This window comes from Macaca fascicularis, chromosome 20 (genome assembly GCF_037993035.2).
Source record: "Macaca fascicularis isolate 582-1 chromosome 20, T2T-MFA8v1.1".
NCBI classification, from domain to species: Eukaryota; Metazoa; Chordata; class Mammalia; order Primates; family Cercopithecidae; genus Macaca; species Macaca fascicularis.
The window spans coordinates 13434359-13458699 of record NC_088394.1 but is presented as its reverse complement, the minus strand read 5'-3'; the positions used below and the strand labels follow the sequence as shown (position 1 = coordinate 13458699).

The 24341-nt window shown below is 43.9% G+C and overlaps 1 protein-coding gene across 2 annotated transcripts in view; it reads left to right on the top strand.

Moving 5' to 3' along the window:
- CPPED1 (calcineurin like phosphoesterase domain containing 1) overlaps window positions 1–24341 on the top strand; it is a 136837-nt gene that overhangs the window by 17499 nt on the left and 94997 nt on the right. For both annotated transcript variants that reach the window (XM_045382877.3, XM_045382878.3), the window contains exon 2: window positions 5384–5602. In XM_045382877.3, coding sequence (XP_045238812.2) covers window positions 5384–5602 — 219 coding nt within the window. The remainder of the gene's footprint in view (window positions 1–5383; window positions 5603–24341) is intronic.

Genomic DNA, 24341 nt, shown 5'->3' with positions numbered 1-24341 from the left:
GATAATTTTTGTATTTTTAGTAGACACGGGATTTCACCATGTTGGCCAGGATGGTCTTATCTCTTGACCTCCTGATCCACCCATCTCAGCCTCCCAAAGTGCTGGGATTACAGGTGTGAGCCACCACGCCCAGCCAACTTATTACTTTGAATTCAAAGAATCTTGATGCTTAGTTTTGCAAGGCTATATAAACAGTGATGACTAGATAGTAATGAATAATACAGAGAAATATTTAGGGCCAAATCCATGACCTGTACATAGGCAGAGACCTAACAATGACCAGGGAAGTATGCAAAACCAAACCAAAACAAAATAAAAAATATACCACCACTAACAACCTGAACAAAACCCCTCTGAAGTGTTACTTTAGTTTAAGGAAACGATAGTCACTGTGCTTCTATTTCTCATCCAACGCATGTAAGTTGCAGGCCACTCGAGTTCCTTGGTTAGTTGTAGACTGGTGCTTCCCACATTTGGATGTGCACATAGATGACCCAGGGGTTCAGTAAAATGCGCATCCCGACCCAGTGGATCTGGGGCCAGAGATTCTGCATTTTGAACATGCTCCCAGGCGACGCCAGTGTCACACTTGGATGAGTAAGGCTGTGGCCCAGCCCTGCCGTTTCTGTGCCATGAGCAACCTGCTGGTTTCTGCTGTCAGGTAACCCTCACCTTGTCCCTCTTCATCAGCCTCGTTGCCAGGCAGTTCTGCTCCTTAATTAGTATTGTCAGGCTTGTACCTTTTGATTGGGCAGTCTCATATTTAAGTTTTTTTGCTAGGAAATGTAGGGGGAAAAAACTGGACCCCTGAGTGTCTTTTTTTTTTTTTCTCCAGTAATGACAAATACTGTCATACTTTATAGACACTGACTTTACAAATCCTGTCATGCTTTAGGAGTGGACCTCAGTTTATCCATACTTCCATGGCTCAAGCTGCTAAAAGAGTGCTTCCAGAGGGTTTCCAGAAAAGCTGGACTGTGCCTGGGGACCGTACCCTGGGGGGTAATTCTAGGCTTTGGTGGAATAATTTTAATGCAAATATTGTTAAGAAGTCACTTTCATCTGAGTGTGGTGGCTCATCCCTATAATCCCCGCACTTTGGGAGGCCAAGGCCGATGTGGGCAGATCATTTGAGGCCAGGAGCTTCAGACCAGCCTGGCCATCATGGCAAAACCCCGTCTCTACTAAAACTACAAAAACTAGTCGGGTGTGGTGGTGTATGCCTGTAATCGCAGCTACTTGGGAGGCTGAGGCATGAGAATCGCTTGAGCCTGGGAGGCAGAGATTGCAGCATTGCGCTCCAGCCTGGGTGACAGAGGGAAACTTTGTCTTAAAAAAAAAAAAAAAAAAAAGAATTCACTTTTGTCTGGGTGTGGTGGCTCATGCCTGTAATCCCAGCATTTTGGGAGGCTGAGGCAGGAGGATCACTTGAGCATGGGAAATCAAGGCTTCAGGGAGCCATGATTATGCCACTGTACTCTAGCTTGGGTGACAAAGCCAGACCCCATCTGTAAAAATAAATTTAAAAAGACACAATTCAGTTTCATAATGTAAAAAGCTGCCCTTTTAAGGGATGGAGAGGTATACATTTAAAAGAGATTCCTCCTTCTAGAATTAAGCATTGTAAGCTCCAAATATCTTTAATTCTGCCTTGATTAAAAAAAAAAAATGAGACCAAAGACCACCAGCTTCTGTAGCAGGAACCTTAAGAGCACCCAGTTCCTTTGGAAAATGAAGATTCCTGAGTAAACAAATTATCTCATTAGATAGGTAGATTGAATACTGATGTGTGAGCTGTCATTTATTTTAGGTCAAATCTATTTATTTTGTACCTTGTCATCATAAAATTGAGATTCTAAGTTTTTAGGAAGTAAACAATTAATAATGAAAGATTTATTATAATAGCTCCAAGGACTATTGACTTTTTGAAATTCTATTTGTCATAGGAAACGATTTGTTAAAACATTTGCTGTAGGGAGCTGTTTATAAACTCTGTTGTAGAAGGTTGATTTACACTGCTACCTTGGGGTGCCTGTGGTCACCTCCCTTATCTGGTTCTGATGAATTCATCCAGCTTAAATGGCTCTGTAAACAGCCTCAGAAGTAGAAACACAGCTAGAAGCATTCATTGGTGTAAAAAGGTTATTATGAAAGTAAAATAAATGATTAATATGTTAAGACACAAAGCAGAATCTCATTTTTTTTTTGATGACACAATGATCCCAATCTTCAGGAAATCTCGTTGTCTACTTCTTGACCACTTATCCCTAATGCCTCGTTTATAGGGATCTATTACTGTGTAACAAGTTACCCTGAAACTTCAGGACTGAAAAAGCAAATATGTATCATGTCACAGGATTTTGTGAGGAATCTGGGTACAGCTTAGTTGAGTTCGTCTGCCAAAGAGTCTCATAAGGCTTCAATCAAGGTATCTGTTGGGGCTGTGGTCTCATCTGAAAGCTCAACAGAGGAGTGTCCTCTTCCAAGCTGACTCACATGGTTGTTAGCAGGATTGGTTTCTCTTGGGCTGTTGGCCAGAGGTTTCCCTCTGTTCCTCAGCACACTGGCCTCTCTATAGGGATATTCACAACATGGCAGTTTTTAATCTCCAGAGCAAAGGCTCTGAGAAAGAGATGAAAGTCATGGTCTTCTTTTAGCCCACTCTCAGAAGGGACTCCCATCATTGTATTCTGTTTATTAGAAGCAGGCTGCAGCCCACACTCAGAGGGTGTTGCACAGGGATGTAAATATCAGGAGGCAGGGATTTGGGGGCATCTTAGAGTCTTTCTGCCAACACAATCAGTTGGCACAGTGAATCAGTGCTCAATCACAATCAGTGCTCAGTGAATGACAGTTGACTCCCTCAGTCCCTGTTGGATGTGCCATATTGCTGTCTTTCTCCATGAGGTACACACACCAGGGTTTCATGCAGTTTTTGTTTAGATTGAGTTCTGGCCCCTTTTGATTGAACACTGTGCTGTAAGTTGAGGACTGGTGGGTTTATGTGCATGTACAATTTGTTCTGTAAAGTGCAGAGGTATTTTTGTTTGTTCACTTTTTTTTTCTTTAACTGTGAAAAAGGAATTAAGAAGGGAAAGGAGGCTTGAAACTAGAATCCACTCGAAGGCGATAGTAAGCTCAGTGTGATGGGTGGAAAAGTGGCCATGGAATTTAAAAAGGTTATCACTGGCCCTTACTTGCCATTTAGATCTCAGCTTAAATGTCACCACTTCAGAGAGGTCTTTCCTGTCTTATTTATTTATTTTTATTTAGTTTTGAGACAGAGTCTCTCTCTGTCATCCAGGCTGGAGTGCAGTGGCATGATCCCGGCTCACTGCAATCTCCGCCTCCCGGGTTAAAGCATTCCTCTCACCTCAACCTTCAAAGTAGCTGAGACTACAGGGATGCACTACCACGTCTGGCTAATTTTTTATATTTTTAGTAGAAATGGGGTTTTGCCATGTTGGTCAGGCTGATCTCGAATTCGTTACCTCAAGTGATCTGCCCACCTTGGCCTCCCAAACTGCTGGGATCCTAGGTGTGAGTCACCGAGCCCAGCCCTGTGTGTCTGAACTAGCCATTGCCTCACTCTTAATCTGCATCGTCATTAATACTCTCTGATTCTATTCCCTGCCTGTTTACTTGCTCATCTCCCCCCACGAGCACTGAGTGCGAGGACAGTGGGGACTCATCTGTCTTGGTCACCCTCATACTGCCAGCACCTCTCACAAGTCCTGGCAAAGCAAAGGCTCCCGGTATGATACTTACCCAATAGACAAATGAATCAAACACATGGACGTGAACTGATTCCAAGGAGTTTTTTAGAAATTGCAGCATCATCATGACTTCCAAAGGAAATGCCATTTATTCAGTTAACATGCATTGTCCATTAAATTATAATAATAATAGTTATTATTATTGAGATAGAGTGTCATTCTGTCACCCAGGCTGGAGTGCAGTGACGTGATCTCGGCTCACTGCAACCTCCGCCTTCCGGGTCAAGTGATTCTCGTGCCTCAGCCTCCCAGATAGCTGGGATTACCCATGCCCACCACCACGCCTGGCTAATTTTTGTATTTTTGGTAGAGATGGGGTTTCACCATGTTGCCCAGGCTGGTCTTGGACCCTTGACCTCAGGTGACCCGCCCATGTTGGCCTCCTAAAGTGTTGGGATTAGAGGCGTGAACCACCATACCTGGCCATACATTAAATTATGAAAAAAAATAAAAATAAAAACAGCCTCAAGATGAAGGGGCAGCTCTGTCCCACCACTAAGCACTAGCGGGCCATTCAGCAAGTTCTGTCACCTCTCCTGGCCTCAGTTTCCTCAGAGGATAAATGAGGGAGCTGTAGATTGGGGGTCCTCAGACTGTGCTGTGCCCAGCACCAGATCTGGCTCTGGCACCAGAAGTTCCAGATGCTCTTCTGTAAGAGCAAGCGGCTTTGCCTGGCATATTTTTTCAACTTTGGTCTGCCATGTACGATTTTGATTATAGAATGGATTCTGTGGCCAAATAATTTTTTAAAAAGTGAAACCCACAGCACTTCTGTGCCCATTAATGGCCATTCCAGCTCTGCCCAAGCAGGCACCAGCGGCAGTTCTGGCAGATGAGAGTAGAAACCCAACCCCCCTAAAGCTTTGGCCCAGGAGAGCCAATCGGAAGAGCAAGCAGAATGATTTCAGGTGGCCTAGATCCCTTTCCAAGAACATAAAGAGCCCCCACCCCCAGCCTCACACCTCACAGATGCCCACATCCTACTGCCTTTGAAATGTTAGCATCGATTTTTCTTTTTTCTTTTTTTTTTTCTCCCACATTGACTTACTCATTTCAAGATCTCATTTCTGGCACCACATCTCCCACCAGATAGCCAGAGCTTCTGAGTGCCAAGTTTTATAATTAAAATTCTGTCACATCCCCCGAAACGGTGGAAATGGTGCCATGAAGCCTTGCAGAAAAGATTTGTAAGCACTTCACCTAGTAATTTAAATATAATACTTCTGGCAGCATTCAATTTGGGGTGTTTTATTCGAATTTAAAGACGATTATTGAGCACAAATATCCTCTGCAATTGGGTGCTCTTGTGGCCCCGTGCTTCCTTTTGGCTGTCTAGCTTGTCAACAGGCAGCTTGGTGGTGTGGCTGCAGAAGCCCACGTGGACAGTCCTGGCCTTTGGGTATCACCAGGTCCCAGGCGTAATTAGTATAAATCAAAATCCTCTAGACTATGACAGGAAAATGGTATGTTTGAACAGCAGCGTATTAAAATGACCTACTTAATTTAAGAAAAATAGTGTATCCACTTTGCATGGTAACCTGGTTGCTTTTATGGCAGATTTTACAACATTTCTCCTTCTCTCTCTCTCTCTCTCTTTTTTTTTGAAGAAAAGGAAAGCGAATGGAAAGGCCCATTCTACTTCATCCTGGGCGCAGACCCACAGTTTGGGCTGATGAAGGCCTGGTCCACTGGGGACTGTGACAATGGCGGTGATGAATGGGAACAGGAGATCCGTCTAACTGAGCAAGCCGTCCAGGCCATCAACAGGCTGAACCCCAAGCCCAAATTCTTCGTTCTGTGCGGCGACCTCATCCACGCCATGCCAGGTGAGACTCGGGTCGCCGCTTGTGACCTTTCCTCCTTCAGCCAGTCATGACTGCATTTGGGCAGGGAAAAAAAAGATGTCGCTTCAAAGGCATCTTTGCTCAGTCATGGACCATTCTTTCACTTCATGGTTGTTGCAGTATCCTTGAACATCCGAAAGTGCACACTCATTTTACATTGAGAGTTTGGCGAGATTAATCACAGTAATTAGGCACAGCTACAGTTCTGATGATTTGAGCTTAATATGAAACATGGAACAGATTCCCACACATCACCTTTCTGCATTTCCAGGGACAAACTTGAACTGCTTCCAGACACTATATCCATAAATACAATCTTCTCTCCTCATTTCCTTTCTTCTTACACTTTTATTTCTCCCTTATTTGTTGGTGCTTTTTTAGTTGCAAGTGACAGAAATCCAACTTAAAACAGGAATCCCTTTTTTTTTTTAAAGGTACGTGTTGCCTAATGGAAATGTAAAGTCCAGAGGCAGACCTGAGTTGCTGGTATAGCTGGATCTAGGGGGTCAGTTTGGTTATCAGGACTTGGTCTCTCCATTACATTCAGGCTCTCTCTAGATAGTGGCTCCTGGGAGCTCTGCATTTGTATCCTTTTGACAGAAACCACAACAGAAAGAAAGTGCCTTATTCTGGGTGATCCAAAGTCCCAGGCTGGCTGGGTGCAGTGACTCATGCCTGTAATCCCAGCACTTTGGGAGGCTGAGGCAGGTGGATCACTTGAGCTCAGGAGTTCGAGACCAGCCTGGCCATCATGGTGAAATCCCATCTCTACTAAAAATACAAAAATTAGCCAGGCATGGTGGTGCATGTCTTTAGTCCCAGTTACTCAGGAGGCTGAGGCACGAGAATTGCTTGAACTCAGGAGTCGGAGGTTGCAGTGAACCAAGATTTTGCCACTGCACTTCAGCCTGGGTGAAGGAGTGAGACTCCATCTCAAAAACACAAAAAACAAAGTCCTAGGCTCATACACCTCTGACTCACATGGCCCCCTTCCACCAGAGTGTGGGGGAACTGCAACCATATACCCTAAAGAACAGGACAGTCTCCCCCCAAAAAAGTGAGACGTTGGAAATGAAACAATGACAGATGCCTTCTGGACCTTTCTTCCTATTTTGCCTACTCTGATGTTCTTTTCTCCTAGGCAAGGATAAAGCCCAGCAAGCAGGTATAAGCAAGCAGAGAGTGCCCCTGTCCCTCAGGGAGGCAGGGGACCTTAGACCTTTGCAGAAAACACAGCAATGGCTGTGGGTGTCTGTCTGGGGCTAGCTGTACCTTGTAAACCAAGCCTCTGAGTCCTGTGATGATGTCTAACTCCTTTAGAAGCCGAGGTACCCTGTAGTAGGTCTGGGTGTATCAATTCCTCCCCATCATGGCTCTTTTTTTCTAGCAACCCACTTACCCAGAACAAAACCCATAATGAAAACATGAGAATGGCTGGGCGCGGTGGCTTATGCACTTGGGGAGGCCGAGACAGGTGGATCACTTGAGGTCAGGAGTTCAAGATCAGTCTGGCCAACATGGTGAAACCCTGTCTCTACTAAAAAATATAAAAATTAGCCAGGCGTGGTGGCAGGCGCCTGTAACCCTAGCTACTCGAGAGGCTAAGGCACGAGAATCGCTCGAACTCGGGAGGCAGAGGTTGCAGTGAGCCAAGATCGTGCCACTGCACTCCAGCCTGGGCGATAGAGCGCGAAACTCAGTCTAAAAAAAATTAGCCAGGTGTGGTGGTGCATGCCTGTGGTCCCAGCTGCTGAGGAGGCTAAAGTGGGAAGAACACTTGAGTCCAGGAGTTTGAGGCTGCAGTGAGCCATGAACCTACCACTGCACTCCAGCCTCCAGACAACAGAGAGAGCCCCTGTCTCTAATAAAAAAGACGAAAAGAAGATTTCAAATTTTTCTGTTCAGTGGTTTCTTCTCTTTAAAAACGGAGTGTTATAAGGCTCACTGGAATTATATAACATGTTCTCGTAGATGTTTACCAACTTGTTTTGAATTCTGTTAATGTGTTCAGTCATATTTCAAAATCAGATTTCAAATAAAAGCTTTTCATGCAATTACGTTGCTTTTTAAATAAGATGTACTGAATGTACATTAAACATTATAAATTAAAAGATATGGTTTTTATGATCTGCCCTGCCAGTTGGTCAAGACTTCGTAAATGTGACTTGGCAAACTTTTGAACGTGAATTTTACATGCAGTGCAACTCAAGCAGAATTGATAATTTGTTCTGAAGACTTGGACTGTTTTCTGCGGTTTTAATTGAACCGGTGAAAGGACTGTAACTGTTTTGAATATTGTGGTTTGAGATTAAACAGAGCATTTTAAAACTAGTTACCATTTTTTAATATGCAATAAGTGCCTTCCCTCTCATTTAGCTCATAGGCAGGGTTAGACACTAAAAAGTAATTATTTGCTTTGACTACTTAGCACATTCTTCATTATCAAATGCATGTATTAATAGCAAACAAAATCAGAAAGCATACTTTTAGTTCTACCATAAATAATATCTTGGCCCTGGCCAGGCGCAATGGCTGACACTTGCAATCCCAGCACTTTGGGAGGCCAAGGTGGGTGGATCACCTGAGGTCAGGAGTTCGAGACCAGCCTGGCCAACATGGTGAAACCCCCGTCTCTACTAAAATACAAAAATTAGCTGGACTTGGTGGTGCACACCTGTGATCCCAGCTACTCTGGAGGCTGAGGCAGGAGAATCGCTTGAACCCAGGAGGTGGAGGTTGCAATGAGCAAGATTGTACCACTGCACTCCAGCCTGGGCAGCAGAGTGAGACTCCATCTCAAAAAAAAAAAAAAAAAAAGAAAAGAAAATATCTTGGGCCAAGTGGATTTAAGTTGACAATGGAGAAAGGCCAGGCATGGTGGCTCACACCTGTAATCCCAGCACTTTGGGAGGCCATGGTGGGCAGATCACTTGAGGTCAGGAATTCGAGACCAGCTTGGCCAACATGGTGAAACCCTGTCCCTACTAAAAATACAAAAATTAGCTCAGCATGGTGGCATGGGCCTGTAATCTCAGCTACTTGGGAGATTGAGGGAGGAGAATCGCTTGAACCCAGGAGGCAGAGAATCCAGTGAGCCAAGATTGCACCACTGCATTCCGGCCTAAGCGACAGAGCAAGACTTCAGCTCAAAAAAAAAAAAAAAAAAAAAAAAAGAAAATAGAGAAAAAGAACTTTCATTTTTTTTTGTGAAAGTTATAATATGCTTTTTCTTATAAATATCCATTACAGTATTTATCGTCCACAAAAATGTCTTGTGTGCAAACTAAGTGCCAGTTACAGCGCTAGATGCTATGGATATAATACTGGAGACAAGAGACCTGGTCCTTCTATGGAACTAGAATCTTGGGAGAGAAGCATAAAAATATGACAGGAAGAGGAGTCCTTGGTGCCAAGCCCATAGGAAAATCCTTAAGAGATACAAGCTTCTTTGTTTCACACAAAGTCCATTTAGTTTTGAAGCACATTTTCGTTTTGCAGGCATCTTTTGGGTTATCTTGGTATTTTTTTCTATTATAAAGCTCCTCTACGGGGTAAGCCACATTATAAGTAGCAAGTGAAGATTTGTACAGATATTGAGACCCATCGATTTTCATCCCTCACTCTTAATTTAGGGTTACTCTTGTCAGTCCTACTGATGCTGAGGCATCGACCCACTGGTTTTGTCCCCAGGAGCCTTGTTAGATTTCAGCAATTACGTGTGAAACTGACAAATCAGAACGTGATGAAACCTTTAGGGTGCAAGAGATTCCTTTGAGCCTTTAGAACAGTTTGTTACTAACACACACGTCCATCCCTGTTTATTAAAAATTGGCATAACCACACAAAAACAGTTAATACAGGATGAATTCTTCCCTTGATATAAAGTCTCCTTGCAGAGTTCTTCATGTATTGACCTGCACTTGGGCAACTATTCTGTGACTTAGCTTCAGTTGATGATTTAGCCCGGGGAACTCCTCTGTTCTGTAAAGGGAGGCAAGCCTTTATTAGTCTGTTTTCATGCTGCTGATAAAGACCTATTTGAGACTGAGTAATTTATAATCAAGAAGATTTAATTGCCTCACAGTTCCACGTGGCTGGGGAGGCTGGGGAGGCCTCACAATCATGGCAGAAGGCAAAAGGCACATCTGTTTTTTGTTTTTTGTTTTTTTTTGAGATGGAGTCTCTCTCTGTTGCCCAGGCTGGAGTGCAGTGGTGCGATCTTGGCTCACTGCAACGTCTGCCTCCTGGGTTCAAGCGATTCTCCTGCCTCAGCTTCCCAAGTAGCTGGGACTACAGGCACACACCACCACACCCGGCTAATTTTTGTATTTTCAGTAGGGATGGGATTTCACCATGTTGGCCAGGATGGTCTGGATCTCCTGACCTCGTGATCCACCTGCCTCAGCCTCCCAAAGTGCTGTGATTACAGGTGTAAGCCACCACACCTGGCTGAGAGGCACATCTTATATGGCAGCAGACAAGAGAGAAGAGAAATTGTGCAGGGAAACTCCCCTTTACAAAACCATCAGATCTCGTGAGACTTATTCACAATCATGAGAACAGCACGAGAAAGACCCACCCGTGATTCAGTTACCTCCCACCAGGTCCCTTCCACAACGTGTGGGAATTGTGGGAGCTACAATTCAAGATGAGACTTGAGTGGGGCCACAGCAAAACCTTATCAGTGTTATTCCAAAGGATGGTATGTTAGTTTCCTGTTCCTGATATCACAAATTACCACCAACTTAGTGGAATCAAACAGTTATCTTACCATCCCAGAGATCATACCAACAAGAACCTCAGCAGTGTGTTCCTTGTAGGGGTTCCAGCTTCTAGAGGCCAACTGCGTTTCTTGGCTTGTGCTCTTCAAAGTCAGCAGCAGCGTTGCACCTTTTCTCCTCTGTGACCTGTGCTCCACCCTCTCATATTCTGTTACTCTGATTCTCCTGCTTTCCTCTTATAAAGACCCTGGTGATTATATTAGGTCCATCCAGATAACCCAGGATAATGTTTCCATCTCAAGATCCTTAACATAATTCCATCTGCAGATTCCCCTTTTGCCATATAAGGTAGCATACTTGTAAGTTCCAGGAGTTAGGATGTCGAACATCTTTGGAGGGACATCGTTCAGCCTACTGCAGATGGCAGGGACTGGAATTCAGGGTCTGTTATCTGCCAGGAACTGTGTTACTATCTCTCATCTACTCATTACAGTCTTGCAAAGGAGGTGTCATTGCTATTTCCATTTTAATTGATGGGGAAACTGGCTCAGAGCAGTGAATTGCTTTTCCCAAGGCCACTCAGCTTGTAAACCGGGAACTCTTGTTCATCTGTTTCCAAACCCCATGTGCTTCGTTTTGCAGCCTGGCTGGTCAGACAGAGGGTGGTGCCCAGAGCAGCAGATGGAGCTGTTAGAGATGTGGAATCTCTGCCCTACTCAGACCTAGTGGATCCGAATCAGAATTTTAACAAGATTCCCAGATGAGTCGTATGGACAGTGAGGTTAAGAAGCACCTATAGGTTGAGCATCCCTAATCTGAAAATCCACTATGCTTCAAAATGTGAAACTTTTTGAGCACTGCCATGACACCACAGTGGAAAACTCTACACCTTTGGTCCCAAGCATTTTGAATAAGAGATACTCAACTTGTAATAGTGATGATGAGGATGATGGCAGTGCTGCAGGAAAAGTACCCATAGATGACATGGTGAAGGTGTGTGTCTTAGTCTGTTTTCTGTTGCTTATAATGGAATATCTGGAACTGGGTCGTTTATAAGAAAGGAAATTTAGTTATTTCAGTTATGGAGGCTGAGAAGTCCAGGGTCAAGGGGCTGCCTCAGCTGAGGGCCTTCTTGCTGGTGGGGACTCTCTGCAGACTCTCAAAGTGGTACAGAACATCACATGGGGAGGGGACTGAGTGTGCTAACTCGGGTCTCTCCTCTTCTTAAAAAGCCACCAGGCCAGGTGCAGTGGCTCACATCTATAATCCCGGCACTTTGGGAGGCCAAGGCAAGTGGATTGCTTGAGCTCAGAAGTTCGAGACTAGCCTGGGCAACATAGTGAAACCCCATCTTTACAAAAAATAGAAAATTAGCCAGGTATGGTGGTGCATACCTGTCATCCCAGTTAATTGGGAGGCTGAGGCGAGAGAATTGCTTGAACCTGGGAGGCCAAGCTTCAGTGAGCCGCAATCATGCCACTGCACTCCAGCCTGGGTGACAGAGCAAGACCCTTTCTCAAAAAAAAAAAAAAAAAAAAGCATTCTGTCCCACTCTCATGATAACCCATTAATCCACTAACTCATTTGTTCATTAATCCATGAATGGATTAAGCGTATTCATAGGTTTTGCAACATTAATCCATTCATGAGGGCAGGGCCCTCATGATCCAGCCACCTCTTAAAGCCCCACCTCTCACAACTGCCACACTGGAGATTACATTTCAACATGAGTTTTGGAGGACACAGATATTTAAACCATAGCAATGTGTGGTGAGCTATTGAAGGACTAGAGCAGCACACATTCATAACAGATCAAGAAATTGTGTCAGTTAATAAAAGAGACTTCTAAGACAAAAGCCCTTGTTAATAAGGCAGATGACTCTGGAGGGAACCTTTTTTTTTTTTTTTTTAAACAGAGTCTTTGTCATCCAGGTTGGAGTGCAGTGGCATGATCTCGTCTCACTGCAACCTCTGCCTCCCGGGTTCAAGTGATTCTCCTGCCTCAGTCTCCTGAGTAGCTGGGATTACAGGTGCCTGCCACCATACCTGGCTAATTTTTAAATTTTAGTAGAGATGAGGTTTCGTCATGTTGGCCAGGCTGGTCTTGAACTCCTGACCTCAAGTGAGTGCCCCCCTCGGTCTCCCAAAGTGCTGGGATTATAAGTGTTGAGTCACGGCACCCAGCTTGGAGGGAACAGTTTTAAAAAGCCATCCAGCAGAATGCCTCGTCATCCTTGGCGGACTCACTTTCTGGTCCCTCAATGGCTTCTGATGTTTCTTCTCACCTGAAAAAATAAAATACAGTGCACAGGAGCCTTTTAGCAGCATTGCAGGTGGAGACTGGAAGCCTGCTGTCATCTGTTGCTGCCGCTGTTACTGAACAGCTGAGGGAGGTATTCTGATGATGCCCTGTGCCGCTTAGTTTCCCTGGGCACATTGTTTTCTCACCATGTTAATGGTGTGTCTTATTTTTTACTGTTAAGTACTTAGGTGTGAATAAGTGTAACAAAATGATTGTTTACCGGTAGCATGTAAATTCAGTGAATTCAGAGTCAGAAATCATGATGATGCCAAACAACCACAGATTGTTCACTTGGGTGGCTGAGACAGACACTTTTTATTGTTTATTTATGTATTTTTATTATTTTTTGAGGGAGAGCCTCACTCTGTCGCCTACGCTGGGTACAATGTCATGATCTCAGCTCCTCACTGCACCCTCCACCTCCCGGGTTCAAGCAATTCTCATGCCTCACCATGCCCGGCTAATTTTTGTATTTTTAGTAGAGATGGGGTTTCACCATGTTGGCTAGGCTGGTCTTGAACTCCTGGCCGGAAGTGATCTGCTCGCCTCGCCCTCCCAAAGTGTTGGACTTAACAGGCATGAGCCACCCCGCTGGGTCACGTCCACTTTTTAATGGGCTAAACATAATCTTGTGTATATGCAAGTGGTTTGTGAACATTCCTTTTAACTGGGGAAGATAATAGTGTATATGAAGAGAACCATTATTCCTTTAGACTTACACATACTCAGCATTTAAAGAGAAATGCTTTAAGTTTGTAGGATTTGCTTTGCTTTTTACACAACACTTCAAAAATGCAGGATGACCTCTTCTTACAGGACTTCCAAAATAGCCCTTTGATATTCAGGAAAACAGCCACACATACGTACTTTAAAAGGGTCTTTATGCAGAACGCTTAGAAGAGCTACAATGGCTTCTTTCTTTTGGGTCTTGCACTTGTACATAACCCCTTACCTGCCATCTCAAAGTTCAGAAAGCTCTGAAAACTATGAGTTTTTTCTTAAGTTTGAAACTAAGCTGGTGGCAAAACTGCCTTCCAGGTGACAAAAGGGCTGTTTATGGTCTTTATCGATCCCAATATTTCGTGAGCGTATTCATATGTTTTGCTAACAAAATATTACTGGGTTTCGTTACAGGGCACTGCCCGAGTCCCAGCTCAAAGCGTTATTTAATCTGTGTTCTATGCCCTGTTTTACCATTCTAAAGTTAGAAAAACGCGGAATTTCAAATGAGATCTGGCCTAGGGGGTTTGGGATAAGAGCTTATGGATCTGCAAAGTTGATACTTTGGGATTGATAGATGAAGAAGCCTTTCATCACTAAAAGCAGAAGGCTTTTCTGATTTAATATAGTTCCCCAAGTTGACTTTCCCACATCCATTGCTCAGCAACTGTATTTTCAAAAGTTAAAAGGGTCTCAGACATCTCATATTTGAATTTTGGGGACCATTTCTGTTGGGACCAAAGAGAGTCAATATGAAAATGGAATTGGATTTAGAAATGATTCCAACAAATGGAGGCGAGGGAGCATGCACAAAAGTGATACTTGCTATAGATAAAGCAGAATAATCCACTTAGGCAGAACTTCAAGGTAAAGAAGGGCTGGACTTGTGCAGATATGGTTGCAAAAGGCTGGAGAGGAGAGGAAGCAAATCAGTAGAATGTGGTTAAGAATGGCAGATGCTATGGGGAGGTAAAGTAGAATAACTGATGAAGGGACTTAGGCTTTTCCATCAGGAAAACGCCCCAGGAGACCTGAAAACTTCTAATTCAAATTCATCTAGTTTGGTAGCTCTTCACCTTAAATTAGATGTCAAGGGCTAGACCAAGGTCCCGATAAGAGTAGCTGTGGCCAAATAACCGTCAAGACTCCTTCCTCACTAGGAGGTTTTTTTTTGTTTTTGTTTGTTTGTTTTTTGAGACAGAGTCTTGTTCTGTCGCCCAGCCTGGAGTGTAGTGGCGCAATCTCAACTCACTGCAACCTCCATCTCCCGGGTTCAAGCAATTCTCCTGCCTCAGCCTCCCGAGTAGCTGGGACTACAGGCGTGTACCACCATGCTCAGCTAATTTTTGTATTTTTAGTAGAGACGAGGTTTCTCCATGTTGGCCAGGCTGGTCTCAAACTCCTGACCTCGGGTGATCCCCCTGCCTTGGCCCCCCAAAGTTCTGGGATTACAGACGTGAGCCACCACACCTGACCCCCACTGGGAGGTTTCTAATTCTGTAATGAATGTGTAGAATTGGGAAATAAAACCTTTGAACAAAGCATGCTTTGGTGTGCTGGGCTTCAGGCAAAGAATAAAGCCCTTTGTCTTTCTGTGGTTCCACAATCCAGGAAGGTTGATATTCATTTTCCTCCAGCTGGGCAGACGCAAACCCATGAACATAATTCTGGTACAAGACAGGCCATGATAAGCAAAGCCTCAGAGGCATAATTTTGAAAACCAAAGCCAGGATTAAGGCTCTGGCCAGGAAAAAGCTTTATCTCATTGCTCCAACCTGCGCAAGTTCGCCTTCCCCCAAGCTTAGTTCCAAGTTCCTAAAGGGCAGCGGGGGTGTGTGTGTGTGTCTGTGTGTCTGTATTGGTGTGTACTTTCGTTTAGTACCCAGTGCAAGGCACATGGAAGGTATTCAGTGAATGCTGCTCAGATACTTCACGGTATGTTTCCCATGATCTTTAGCAAGAAGCCAGCACATGGTAGGCACCCAGTACAGATTTCCGGAACACGTGAATAAATAGTCAATTCATTTATTTAACAAATCTGTATTGAGAGTCTACTTTGTACCAGGCACTGTTCTAGATGTTTGTGCTGTGTTAGTGAATGAAACAGACAGAAATCTGTGCTTCATTTAGAAATAAGGAATATAGATACATGTAGATATATTGAAATATGAAATTCTTTGTGTTTTTTGTTGTTGTCATTCTAGTGTTTTGTAGGATTTAAATGAGGGTAGATATGGATCTTTTTATTGTTACTTTATTAAATTTTTAAATTCTACAATAATACCTAGAGACATTCTCCTTGTAAATTTAAAATCTATAGTTAAAATAAACTTTGACCGACCCCTAAGTGCTTCCCTCGGCGTCACCATGGTCAAAAGTGTTATGAACGTGAGCATGCTGGCCCTTTCCTCTTCTCTGCCCTCCTCTTCCCTCCCCTCCCCTCTCCTCCCATCCCCTCCCCTCCCTCTCCTTTCCTTCTCCCCTCCCTTTCCTTCTGCCCTCCCTTTCCTTTCCTTCTGCCTTCCCTTTCTTTTCCTTTCCTTGATATAGTCTCACTCTGTCGCCCAGGCTGGAGTACAGTGGCATGATCTCAGCTCACTACAACCTCTGCCTCCTGGGTTCAAGCGATTCTCCTGCCTCAGCCTCCTGAGTAGCTGGGACTACAGGTGTGTGTGCCACCACACCAGCTGATTTTTTTATTTTTAGTAGAGACAGAGTTTTGTCATGTTGGCCAGGCTGGTCTCGAACTCCTGACCTCCGGTGATCCGCCTATCTTGGCCTCCCAAAGTGCTGGGATTACATGTGTGAGCCACCACTCCCCGGCCAGCACGCTTTTCTTAAATACAAACGTGAGCATACTGTGCACATTGTCGTGTGATTTACTTTTTCTCCTTTCATCTGTCTAGAAAATCTTATGTTCGTACATACATGTGAGGCTTTTAATAACTGCATTGCGTTCCGTGGATGGGTATTTCATAATTGGCTAAGCTTACAACTCTTCCAGGTGGGAGTTAATCTGAACAGCGCTGCTGTGAGCATCCTCATACATACTGTTGTATAGTCAGGAAAGTATTTCTTTAGGCTTGAAGTGGGTTGCCTGCGTTTGGAATCTGCCTCAGCGCCATTTGCACTGACCGGCACTTTTCTTCGATGCTATCTCTTGTTTGTAACCGACAGCCTCCATCCCTGTCACGTAAGCAATAAGTTCCTGCACCGCCTACCATGTCATAGATACTCAGAACGTTTCCATTGAACAGAAACCCTTTTGTTCATATTAAAGTAGGATCTGTTTGTTTGGTTTTGTTTTTAAAGAGGCTCAGTTAAATCACGTTTATTTCTGCAGCTGTATCATTAGCCTTGAGTTGTTATGTTTAAGTGTCTACTCCAGGCTCCAAGAAATGCCAGGATTTAAAGACAATTTACCCTACAGTGTAACACCGAGAAACATCAAAGGGGAGTTCTATGCGTGCAAGAAAGTGATGCCGTAGTTGAAATATCACCAGCCTCTGGAATGGGCCGGGGCTGTCTGTGCTCAGATTTTCCGCAGGTCGTGTGTGGGCCGAATGCTGAGCAGTAACCCGGGAGCAATCAGCCAAGCCCCCTGGCTCCTGCACTCCTTCACATCCATTATGAGCCCGGTGAAAGCATCCAGGCAATCAGTGACAATGCCGCCCTTCTGCTGAGGCTGATTAAAAGTGGTTGGAACTAATTTACCTTATATGACTAATTAGGGAACTGGGAACATTACTTAAAAAGTTGTTTCTGATTAGGTGTGTGATCGCCCTTCCACCCCTGCCAGCATTTTCTATGTGGCGACCCGGCAGAGGAGCCACACTGGCTGCTGTCAGTCCTTTATTCCAAGTCTCGGCGTCTTAACCCATTTTGTGCCTCGCATTCCTTCATCAAGTTGCTGAAACCCCTGGATCCCATCTCAGAATAATATTTCTAAATACATAAAATAAAGTTCCTAGGATTTTTGAGGAAACCAATTCTGTTGAAATATGAATAGAATATTCGTGAAATATGGTTATCAAAATATTTTTTTAAATTATTGGATATAGTAATATTCATGTGTTGGTCAGTTATATAACACAATCTAATGGAGCTGATAACTGTCATAGTTTCAAAATGGCAGTGAGTTTAAGGCCAGGCACGGTGGCTCATACCTGTAATCCCAGCACTTTGGGAGGCTGAGGCAGGTGGATCACTTGAGGTCGGGAGTTCAAGACCAACCTGACCAGTGTGGTGAAACCCTGTCTTTACTAAAAATACAAAATTAGCTAGGCGTGGGGGCGTGTGCCTGTAATCCCAGCTACTTGGGAGTCTGAGGCAGGAAAATCGCTTGAACCTGGGAGGTAGAGGTTGCAGTGAGCAGAGATCGTGCCACTGTACTCCAGCCTGGGCCACAAGAGTGAAACTCTGTCTCGAAAAAAAAAGAAAAGAAAAAATGGCAGTGAGTTTAAACCACACCCTGAATTAATCTGCAACAAGTGTGATGTGATGGGGAAAAAAAATCCATGTGATTGCTGTTGGTGCAAAATTCAAGGGGGATGTTAATACCTCTGTAATTTCTACTAACTTCATAATAGAAGGAAATGTTAAATATCAGAAGTTCATGAAAAAACTGGTTTCTTCCCATCTAAGTTCACAGGATGAACCCCAGATCGCCATGACTCCAGATTAAAAGCCCACACCTGTGTGCACATACGCACGTACTCTTGTTCTTTGACTTGTTGGAGCCACCTTTTCATAGTCAACATGTGGCTATTTTAATTGACCAAAGTATAAACTCAACAGTGAAACTCTACCTTTAATTAAAGGCCAGAAGCCTTAACTGTAGCTAGAAAAATGTGAATATTTAATTATTATTCAATGAAAAGAAGTAGCAGGAGCTCAATAATAGGGACTACTTAACAGTTGCCTTTTGATTACGTTAAAAATAAAAAGCATAATCTTGCTGTCTGGGTTCCAGTGTTTAGATCAAAAACTGAAAACCGAGAGAGCCTTGCCTTATTTGTTTATTTGTTCAGTGATGCATTTGGGAAGGCTTAAAAAAAACAAAAACACACAGTAGAGAAGAAATATATCAGGACCGAAGAAAATAAAAGTTCTTATAGGAAGACAAAACCAGGGGCCGAAACAGATAGTAAGATCTTAAGAGTCCCTGTGGTTGATAGAATTCAGTCGAAGGTTCAGCCAGAGAGAGTTTGTCAAATAAATAAAATCTTATCTATTTCTAAGAGGAATACAGCTTTTCCTGGAAAATCTCATCTTTAAAGAAAATTTTTATGAAACTTTCCTTCTGGGGCACTAAGTAGTACAGTGTCCAATAGGGCAGTTTTGTTTTTTTTTCTACTGAGTCCCAATTTGTCGCCCAGGCTGGAGTGCAGTGGCGTGATCTCTACTCACTGCAACCTTCCTCCTGGGTTCAAGCGATTCTCTCGCCTCAGCCTCCCAAGTAACTGGGACTACAGGTGCCCACCCCCACACTCAGCTAATTTTTGTATTTTTAGTAGAGATGGAATTTCAGCATGCTGGCCAGGCTGGTCTCAAACTCCTGACCTCACATGATCCACCCACCTCAGCCTTCTAAGTGCTGGGATTACAGGCATGAGCCACTGCACCCCAGTAGGGCAATTTCTAGGTGTAGGTTTCTTCACCTGGGTGTGAACTCCATGGATGGGCTTCATCCAGCCACTGGGTCCTGTCAGCTCTGCAAAGTCCAATGTATTTGCATAGATGCTTGAGGTCGTGAGGATGCTCTGGGGACTGCAGTGGGGAGAAGGTCCATAGCTCTCATCAGAACCTTCGAGGACCTGGTGATGGTTCAGTTTACGTGTCTGCCAGGCTGGGCTGAGAGGTGCCCAGCTAGCTGGGAAGACATGATTTCTGGGTGTGTCCGTGAGGGTGTTTGTGAAAGAGATTAGTGTTTAAATCAGTAGACTGAGTGAAGAAGATCTGCCTTCAGTATTGTGGGCAGGCATCATCCAATGCATTGAGGGTTTGAATAGAACAAAAAGATGGAGAAAGGATGAATTTGCTGCCTGTTTGGGCTGAGACGTCTATCTTCTCCTGCCCTTGGACATCGGCACTCCTGGTTGTCAGACCTCTAGATTCAGACCAGTACTAATACCATCAGTTTCTTTGATTCTCAGGCCTTTGGATTTAGATTGAATGAAACCCCCAGCTTACACGTGGCAGGTGGTGTGATTTCTTGGCTCCTGTGACCATGTGAACGCATTCCCATACTAAGCCTCCTCTTACATATCTGTGTATCTCCTATTGGTTCCCTGGAGCACATGATGGATACAGGCTCCGTGACTCAAAAGAAAAATGAGGACCTCTGAACAACCATGGAGCCAAAATGATTTGGGATCTGAATGCTCTTGTGTTCTGCTCCCACCTGTGGATGCTGTCCCTCGTAGCAGACCATGATTATAGAGGCTGTTAGGCAAATCGGCTATGGCAGTCTGATCGGAGACACCAGACCAGCCCTCTGAGCAGAAGAGTGCTAGAGCCTGCTTCCACCCTTTGTGCTTCCTTGGGGTTTTCTGTTTTTGCTTTTCTTTTTATTTGAGACGGAGTCTTGCTCTGCGCCCAGGCTGGAGTGCAGTGGCATGATCTCCGCTCACTGTAACCTCTGCCTCCCTGGTTCAAGCAATTTTCCTGCCTCAGCCTCCCAAGTGGCTGGGATTACAGGTGCCCACCACCAGGCCTGATATGGTTTGGCTGTTTGTCCCCACCCAAATCTCAACTTGAATTGTACTTCCATAATTCCCATGTGTTGTGGGAGGGACCCAGTGGGAGATCATTGAATGATGGGAGTGATTTCCCCCATACTGTTCTCGTGGTAGTTGAGTAAGTCTCACGAGATCTCATGGTTTTATCAGGGGTTTCTGCTTTTGCATCTTCCTCATTTTTCTCTTGACGCCACCATGTAAGAAGTGCCTTCTGCCTCTTGCCATGATTCTGAGGCCTCCCAGCCATGTGGAGCTGTAAGTCCAATTAAACCCCGTTTCCTTCCCAGTCTCAGGTATGTCATTATCAGCAGCACAAAAATGGACTAATACAATGCCCAGCTATATATTTTTTTTTTGTAGAGTTGGGGTTTCACCATGTTAGCCAGGCTGATCTCGAACTGCTGACCTAAGGTGATCCACCTGCCTCTGCCTCCCCTTGGGGTTTTCTGGAACTAATGAACGTCTTCTGCAGAAGTCTGCACAATCCCCTGGCAAATCAACGCGCCATAGACAAAGCGAGTGTCTTTCTAGCTTGTGCTTAGCTGACTGGAATATTTACATCTTCTCTGTCATTGTTGTTTTTGCTCTAAACACTCATTTCCTGGAGTTAGAACATTTTGCCTCCTTGATGGGCCTATTTTCTGCAACTAAATGAAGCACTAAAAAGGAGCATGATCCCAAAGGGGTTCAATTATCAGGTAATTGGTCAAGTGATCAGAATGTGGAATGAAAAACAATAATGAGAGGTTGGAAAATGGAGCATTTGAATGCCAGAACGGGTGAGGACATACATTTCGCAAACCCAGAATTTAGAAAGTCACCTGCGTGTTTCAAATTCTGTATGGTTTTTCCCCAGTTCCTAAGTAGTTTATTGGAAAGCCATAGTGGAGTCTATTCAATATGTATTATTTGGTTTGTAGGAAATATTTACTGTTCCTTTCTTTCCTTATTTATTATTGGAGTGAAATACCACTGTCATCATCCATAAATATTCTTGTGAAGAAATTTTGTATTGATCTGCAAGGTAGCAATGAAAGAAATTTCACTTGGATAATATACCTTTTTTAATGGTTTTTTTTTTCTAAAGCACATTAAAGCATATTTTATATCATACTAAAGCCACCTGTTATGTCAGATAGTTAAATCTCTTTTATTAATTGTATCATAAGCAGGCTAACAGTACAGATTCAACAGAGTTGCTGTAAATATCTAGCAGCCAACATAATCAGCTGTAGCTGTTAGATGCAAAATTAAATGAATCTTGTCTAATAACATGTATAATTTAAAAACTGGTAGGACCTGATGAAGCTTGATATGTTAGCAGTGTGGGGCTGGATCACTACCTGAGTAACGTTTATGCCTGCAAAGTTTTAGATCAATGAATTTACATACCTCCGTTAATTAGGAAGAGATAATGAACAGCATTAGAGATGGAAGGGATTATGGCTCCATAAATTCTCTGGGACTAGATGAAAGTAAATGTGTTTAATCAAAGGAATAAATCATTTACTTGAGTTCCACTCCAGACTTCTTAAGTCACAGTGTTCCCAGTGCTAGCGGGGACGTAGTTCGTCTGACAGACGTGGTTTACAGCGTGACACTCTTCTGTTCCACCAGTCACTGCTCATGATCTTGAGGCTGGCAGTTGAGGTCAAGTTGTTTGACTTTAATTCATTTACTCATTTGTTTCTCTGATGGGAACCGAGGGGATCTGCCTTACGTGTCTGCCCCTGCTTAGCAAGAAACAAATACGGTGTCTGTCCTCAGGAAACTTACAGGCTAGTCAGGCAGAGTCATGAGGCATCAAGAGGTACAAATAAAACAAAGTGGTGGCTCTGAGCCTGTGATACCCAAGAAGGTGGGAGGTGGGTGAGTTAGAGAAGGCTTCACTGAAACTGGAGCAGGACCGGGTGGCCCCGACCAGGCTCATGGTTTATTAAAAACTCAAATCAGGCCAGGTGCAGTAACTCACACCTGTAATCTCAGCACTTTGGGAGGCTGAGGCAGAAGGATCACTTGAGGTCAGAAGTTTGAGACCAGCCTGGGCAACATGGCAAAACCCCAACTCTACAAAAAATTCAAAAATTTGGCCAGATGTGGTAGCTCACACCTGTATTCTCAGCACTTTGGGAGGCCAAGGTGGGCAGATCATTTGAGCTCAGGAATTCGAGACCAGCCTGGCTAGCATGGTGAAATCCCTCTCTACAAAAAAATACAAGAATTAGTTGGGTGTGGTGGCATGCACATGCAATCGCCGCTATTTGGGAGGCTGAGGCACGAGAATCGCTTGAAGTTGGGAAGTGGAGATTGCGGTAAGCTGAGACTGCACTACTGCACTCCGGCCTGGGTGACAGAGCAAGACCCTATCTCAAAAAATAAAACTAAACTAAACTAAACTAAAATAAAATAATAAAATAGTACCAAAGGTATCCAGAAAAAACCTTAATTAATGCCTCTGCCACCATTGACCTACTTCTCAGAGAAAGCTACAGTTAATGCTTTTTCATGAAAAATTAGGGAAACTTGTCAAGTGTGGATACACTTGCATGTGTAGCTTTTTTTAAAAAAAAAAAAATGCAAATGGGAGCAAAAAAGACACAATGTTTAAATACCTTGTTGTTGTCCTGGTCTTTCCATAGCAGGATATGCAGATGTGTTTCACTTTTTTCAGCGGACAAAATACCAGCTTGCATTAGGTTGGTGCTCAAGTAATGGCAGTTTTGCCATTACTTTCAATGGCAGAAACTGCAATTACGTTGGCACCAATTTAATATTTGAGGTTCGCACTGTGTCCAAAGTCCTGCCAGAGCCAGCACCACAGGGCCCCTCCTGGAGTCCGTACGTTTGTGTACATGGGCAGCAGTTGAGAACTGGCCTGTGATGTCGGATGGCTTAAATTCAGATCCTGGCTCTCTTGTTTCCTGGCCAAATAGCTTTGGGCAAGTTATCTAATCTCTCTGTAGCTGAATTTCCTTATCTGTAAAATGCAGATAATAATGGTACTCGCTTCATAGGTTTCTCATAAGACTTAAATGAAATAATCTATAAAAGTGCTTAGAATATTGGCTGGTGTTTAATACAGCCCAGTAACTACGATTACTTCTGTTCTATTTTTAATAATGACTCTATTGAGATTGAATTCTATACCATGCCACTCATCCATTTCCATTCATTGGTCTTTTGTGTATTTGCTGAGTTGTGTAATGATCACCAAAATCAGTATTAAAACATTTTTATCAAGGCGAGCCATGGTGGGCTCATGCCTGTAATCCCAGCACTTTGGGAGGCCGAGGCAGGCCTTGGGAGAATAGCCTGAATGCCAGGAGTTTGAGACCTGCCTGGGCAACATAGCAAGACCTCATTTCTTTTTTTTTTTTTTTTTGAGATGGAGTCTCGCTCTTGTTTCCTAGGCTGGAGTGCAATGGCGCCATCTCGGCTTACTGCAACCTCCGTCTCCCAGGTTCAAGCAATTCTCCTGCCTCAGCCTCCCAAGTAGCTGGAATTACAGGCATCCACCACCACACCCAGCTAATTTTTGTATTTTTAGAGTAGAGATGGGGTTTTACCATGTTGGCCAGGCTGGTCTTGAACTCCCAACCTCAAGTGATCCACCCACCTTGGCCTCCCAAAGTGCTGGGATTACAGGCGTGAGCCACTGTACCTGGTGCAAGCCTTCATTTCTACAAAAAAAATTTTTTTTAATTAGCTGGGTGTGGTGGTGTGTACCTGTAGTCCCAGCCACTGGGGAGGCTGAGGTGGGAGGATTGCCCGAGCCCAGGAGGCAGAGGTTGCAGTTAGCTGATACTGTGCCATTACACTCCAGCCTGGAGGACAGAGTGGAACCCTGTCTCAAAACAAAACAAAACATTTTTATCAACCCAAAAAGAAACTCCGTCCTTGTTAGCTGTCATTCTCTATTTCCCTTCACCTCCCACTCCAGTCCTAGGCAGCCACTAATCCACTGTCTGTGTGTAGATTTGCCTATTCTGGATATTTCATATAAATGGAATATACAGTATGCGGCCCCTTGGGATTGACTTCTTTCACTTCCCGTGATGTTTTCAGGGTTCATCCATGTTGCAACTGTTCTTGAATAATATTCTACCATATGGATGTACCACGTTTTATCTATCTACTGCTACTACTTTTTATTATGCTATGAGATACATTCTTAGAAGTAGATTGTTGATTAATTTGAATCACTTTATTCAAATGATAACACTAAGGAAAGTGGAAAT